Source organism: Triticum aestivum, chromosome 3D (genome assembly GCF_018294505.1).
Source record: "Triticum aestivum cultivar Chinese Spring chromosome 3D, IWGSC CS RefSeq v2.1, whole genome shotgun sequence".
NCBI lineage: Eukaryota > Viridiplantae > Streptophyta > Magnoliopsida > Poales > Poaceae > Triticum > Triticum aestivum.
In genome coordinates, this window is record NC_057802.1 from 584,067,244 (window position 1) to 584,072,020 (window position 4,777).

Below are 4,777 nucleotides of genomic sequence, written 5' to 3' on the forward strand. Positions count from 1 at the left end.
TATCCTGAACTTGAAATTACAGGATGGTGGCAAAACAAAAGTCAACAATCACAAATCACTAAAATTGGATTTGGAAAAGTACAACTATATTATATATGTACCTGACACGCATGAGTATAAAAAACCTTGTGTTAAGAAAGATTCAGCAATATCAAAGGCTCCAACGATTTTGCTCTATATGCAAAAGACAGAACGAAAACCAGCATGCACACAGAAGCTGTAAAGTGAAATATATACGCACGCAAACGTTTACGAATCACAGGTATGACTTGTAACATCTTTGAGATAGAAGAAACAGGGAGCCAGAAATGACTTCACAGATATCTTAAATGCATTTCCAATCATACTTGAACATTATCAGACACCAATGCATAGTTCATAACTACCGTTTAATCAAGATATAAGCAACTCTATATCATGTCCCAACCTCCTGGGTGCAATGTAGCAGCACTCAAACATACCACTATACATACCCTAAGGAGACTTTTTTCTGAAACAACTAAACATTATAGTCTTGTGCATCAAAGCGACATGTCCATCAATCTCTGACTACTGCATAAGGGATAAAATTCTGAAATCCGAAAAGAAGACCTAGTGCAGCATACTGGCCCAGGTTTAGAGAGGCTGAGTGGCTGGTGTGTTCAGCATGCGAGGTTAGTGATAACTCCCATTTTAGTGCATTTAACGCATATGAGCAGCATGTAAGCCCCATGGAATCGTCTAACAACTTTTGGTTAACCCTTTTGGGAAAAGTGAGGATGAAGTCCTTGAAATTTTCGGGACGCTCTGGCCCTATGGCATTATGACTAAGTGCCATATTTCTCCTACTAAGAAATCACTCTTACTTCAGGGAAGGCAACCCAATAAAAGCAACAAATAAAATCTTTTTGTAGGGATTAGTTTTATGCAGTGGCGGATCTACAGGGTGGACAGGGTGGGCCGCGGCCCACCCTGAGATTTTTGGTTAACCCATATATATACTATAGCCCATAAGGGAGAGACTAAGGGATGGGCTGGAAGAAAGAAAAAAAGCCCAGCAAACAGAGCATCAACTCGTCGCGTAGCTGCACACTGTCTCCCATCCCCGATTCCCCTCATGACTGCTCTGCGCTCCCGCTGATCTTGCCGCCTTGCTCCATGCCTCGCCGGCGACTCTGCCCACCCTGCCCCGCCCCTACCCGGCGCCACCGCACCCAGCAGGCCGACCGCCGCAACCAGTCGGCGCCCGGCTACTGTCGTTGTGCATCTGCAGCAGGCCAGCAGCCAGCCGCCTAGCCCGATTTGAGGTAGTACGTTCGATGAGATTTCTGCCCCTTCCCCAGTTCCAGTTTACTTATTGCTCGTCGTGCTGCTAGGTGCTACCTGCCACTAATGCTCATTAGTCATTACGAATTTAGGCTTGCTGTGCTTCTTTGTAAAATGCAATGTATTACTAATAAACTCTGTCCAAACTGTACTTACTACTGAATTGTTTCAGTTTGGGTCAAACAATTGATACAATGTTCCCATTTTTGAATCAAATGAATGTCATTGTCAGATTTAATAACAAAATGTCAACCAGGATCACAGGATTACATATATGTCTCAAATGTAGAAGAAGGAACACATGCACATAGTCTTATCTGAACTTGTAAAGGTATGCATGCTTCTTTTTTGCAAAATTAAGACTTACTTGATTAATTTTAATAAGTTTTTAAGACCATACTGATCAATTTCTATTGTCCTAATTGTAAATTATTTAGTACATTCGCATGTCATATTTGTTGTAAAAGAAATTTAGGGTGGACCACCCTGTATCAAAATCCTAGATCCGCCACTGGTTTTATGCCTATGTCCAAAACCAGTAGCTACCATAATTGTTTTTCCTCAAATGGTTTACTGCCAGAACCGTCAAATGATCAATGCAAGTAGGCACAAGTAGACAACTCGTTCGATTGTTCAGGGATGAAACCGCGGAAATGACGAGTGATGTAATCTGAAGTTAATCAGTAGATGAGTCCACACAAGAGAAGAAAATAAGGTGGACTTCTTACCACCAAAGGCTTAGGTAGGTGACCAAAGTCACCGCATATGCTAGTAAGCCATTTGCCTGAAAAAGAGAAGAAAGGGTCAGCAATACTGACGCTGCAGGCTTCTGTTTACTAAGTAGAGTATTTAGCTACAGAGCAAGAGTAGGAATCGAAATGTTTGGCCGGAATAGAAGGGCGGACCTTGTAGACGGGCACATTCCCGGCGGGCGAGATGGGCCCCTCGAAGCGCTTCCCGGGAAGGAGCAGCTGCAGGGCGGCCTCGAAGAGAGCGAAGCCGAGGATGATCTTCCCGGCGACGACGGTGGGCATGGGCCAGATGGCCTTGAGCCCCTCCAGGATCCCGCGGTCGCGGAGGTGCTCGTAGGTGCGCGCCACCGATCCGTCCGCGTGCACCACCGTGTACCACCTGCGCGCAAGAGCCAGAGCGAGAGAGAGTTAGCGGCGAGAGAGAGTTAGCGGCGAGAGAGAGCAAGAATCTGTGGCGTAGATTCCGGTGGAGGCGGTGAGCGGGCTGGATCTGCGAGGAGAAGGCGGAGGGGGACTCACAGGAGGATGACGAATGGCGGGCAGAGGGTGAAGAGCGTGACCATGGAGGCGTAGGTGAACCACGGCGAGTGCGCCGTCTTGAACTCCGGGGGCGGCGGCGCGGCGTCGGCGTCGGCGGGGGCGGGCTTGGGCTGCTGCTGCTTCTGCTTCGCCATGGCGCCTCCTGGCCTACTGTCCTCTCGATCTCGCTCGCGCGGGGGAGTGGACCGACCGGGGTGCCGATTGTTTTTTAAGGATGGGTGGATCTGTGGCCACCGCCGCCGCCGCCGCCGCTGTCGTCCGGAGGGAAAAACAGCATCTTTGCGTGTGCGCGCTTCTTAAAAGAAGACGAAGACGCTCCTGGGAGAAGCGGCTCGGCCACGTCGCGCGGGTGCTCCTGGGCCGTCCGATCGCCGTCAAGACACCTCGTACGGCCGGTGTGGGAGTACTATACTACAGGCATATGCGGAGGTTATCAGCTGTACCGCTGGGGACCACCATGACAGCGGCCAGGTGGAGTGAGGGTGACGTGGACCATTTAGGGCACACAGGAGTTTGTCGTGAGCGTACAGCAACATCCCCATGGACGGAAAAGGGAGAGGCGTGCCGTGGCGTATAATTAATTCATGTGCTCGTGGAGCCAAGTGGTACATGGACGGCTCTTTATTATACGTGCCGGATCTCTTGCTTGGTGGCTGGCCTGTGGAGATGGGGCCGTTCTGTGCCATGTGTCGGCTCGACATTCATTCTGGTTGAGCTATGGTGAAGAACCCCATCCCCATTCTCCCTCGCGTCGCCCCCCAGGGGCGACCCGGGGGCAATCCAGATCCCGTTCGCCGCCACCCTCCTCCTCCTCCGCCTCTCCCGTTGCCGCCGCCGGAGGCAACCACGTGCGGACGCCGATGAGGGTGGCGGCGAGGTCTTCGGTCGTGTTTCCTCCCTGGGAACAGACCTAGGGTTCCAGGCGGCGGGCGCTGGAGTTGGGGCCGCCTCCAGCGCAATTAGAGTGGGGTGGGGTGGCTATTTATATCCAGAGCAATCTCGAAGGTGATATGACAACCGGGGCATGCATCCCGGCCAATGAACAACCGATATGTTTTCAACGGCTGGATTTCAAACTCACACGACAACTTTACTTGTGGAACAAGTAAAGCTGACTCCACTGCTAGAGCGTTTCTCTCGAAGACCAGAAGAACTTTGCATCTGGCTTGTGAGTAATAACTCATCACACGTAGATATTTCTCTCAACTCACTTGGGATATAATTCGGTTAAGCATCCGCACAGACATTAGTCTCGAAACACTTGAACCCCTCTTAATAGTACGGTGGTCCTCAAACTCAAATGAAGAAAATGAAACTAAGAGAGAAAACCACGTCTTTACTTTGTCTTCATTCTTCTCCACTGCAGTCATTTTCTCTTGGACGCCACTCCACCAACTCATTGATGGAAGGCTTGAGTGCCTCGAACAGGGTGCTAGATGTCGTCATCACCTTCTAGATTGTGACACTCTACTCTTGGATAGCCTTGAGCGTCGCCGTGAGTCATCGTTGTGTTGCCCCATCTCTACCACTTGGAGTTGACATCGAGTCTGAACGTTCGGCTTCTTTGTTGGGAAACGTAGCATGCAATTTCAAAAAAATTCCTACACTCACGCAAGATCTATCTAGGAGATGCATAGCAACGAGAGGGGGAGAGTGTGTCCACGTACCCTCGTAGACCGAAAGCGGAAGCGTTTGTTAACGCAGTTGATGTAGTCAAACTTTTCTCGTTTCGACCGATCAAGTACCGAACGTACGGCACCTCCGAGTTCTACACACGTTCAGCTCGATGATGTCCCTCGAACTCTTGATCCAGCAAAGTGTCGAGGGAGAGTTCTGTCAGCACGACGGCGTGGTGAAGATGATGGTGAAGTGATCCGCGCAGGGCTTCGCCTAAGCACTACGTGAATATGACCGGAGGCGTAAACAGTGGAGGAGGCGCCGTACACGGCTAACAACGTTTGATGTGTGTTCTAGGCGCCCCCTCCCCACGTATATAAAGGAGGGAGGGGGAGAGAGGCAGCCTAGGGCGCGCCTAAGTAGGAGGAATCCTACATGGGCTTCTAGTCCAATTCGGCCTCCCCCCCTTTCCTTTTACCGGAGGGGGGAAAGAGGGAAGAGGGAAGGAGGAAGGAAAGGGGGGCGAACCCCCACCTCCTTCTCCTATTCGGCCTCCTACCATA

General features: G+C 50.5%; 1 protein-coding gene across 1 annotated transcript in view; it reads right to left on the bottom strand.

The window, feature by feature from the left end:
* The window catches only part of LOC123080701 (7-dehydrocholesterol reductase), a 6,500-nt gene extending 3,613 nt beyond the window's left edge, over nucleotides 1-2,887 (bottom strand). The window contains exons 1-3 of the mRNA XM_044503634.1: nucleotides 2,577-2,887; nucleotides 2,211-2,436; nucleotides 2,034-2,089 (exon numbers count right to left, since the gene is read on the bottom strand). Coding sequence (XP_044359569.1) covers nucleotides 2,034-2,089; nucleotides 2,211-2,436; nucleotides 2,577-2,731 — 437 coding nt within the window. The 5' untranslated portion in view covers nucleotides 2,732-2,887. The remainder of the gene's footprint in view (nucleotides 1-2,033; nucleotides 2,090-2,210; nucleotides 2,437-2,576) is intronic.
* Between the last annotated feature and the right edge of the window lie 1,890 nt (nucleotides 2,888-4,777).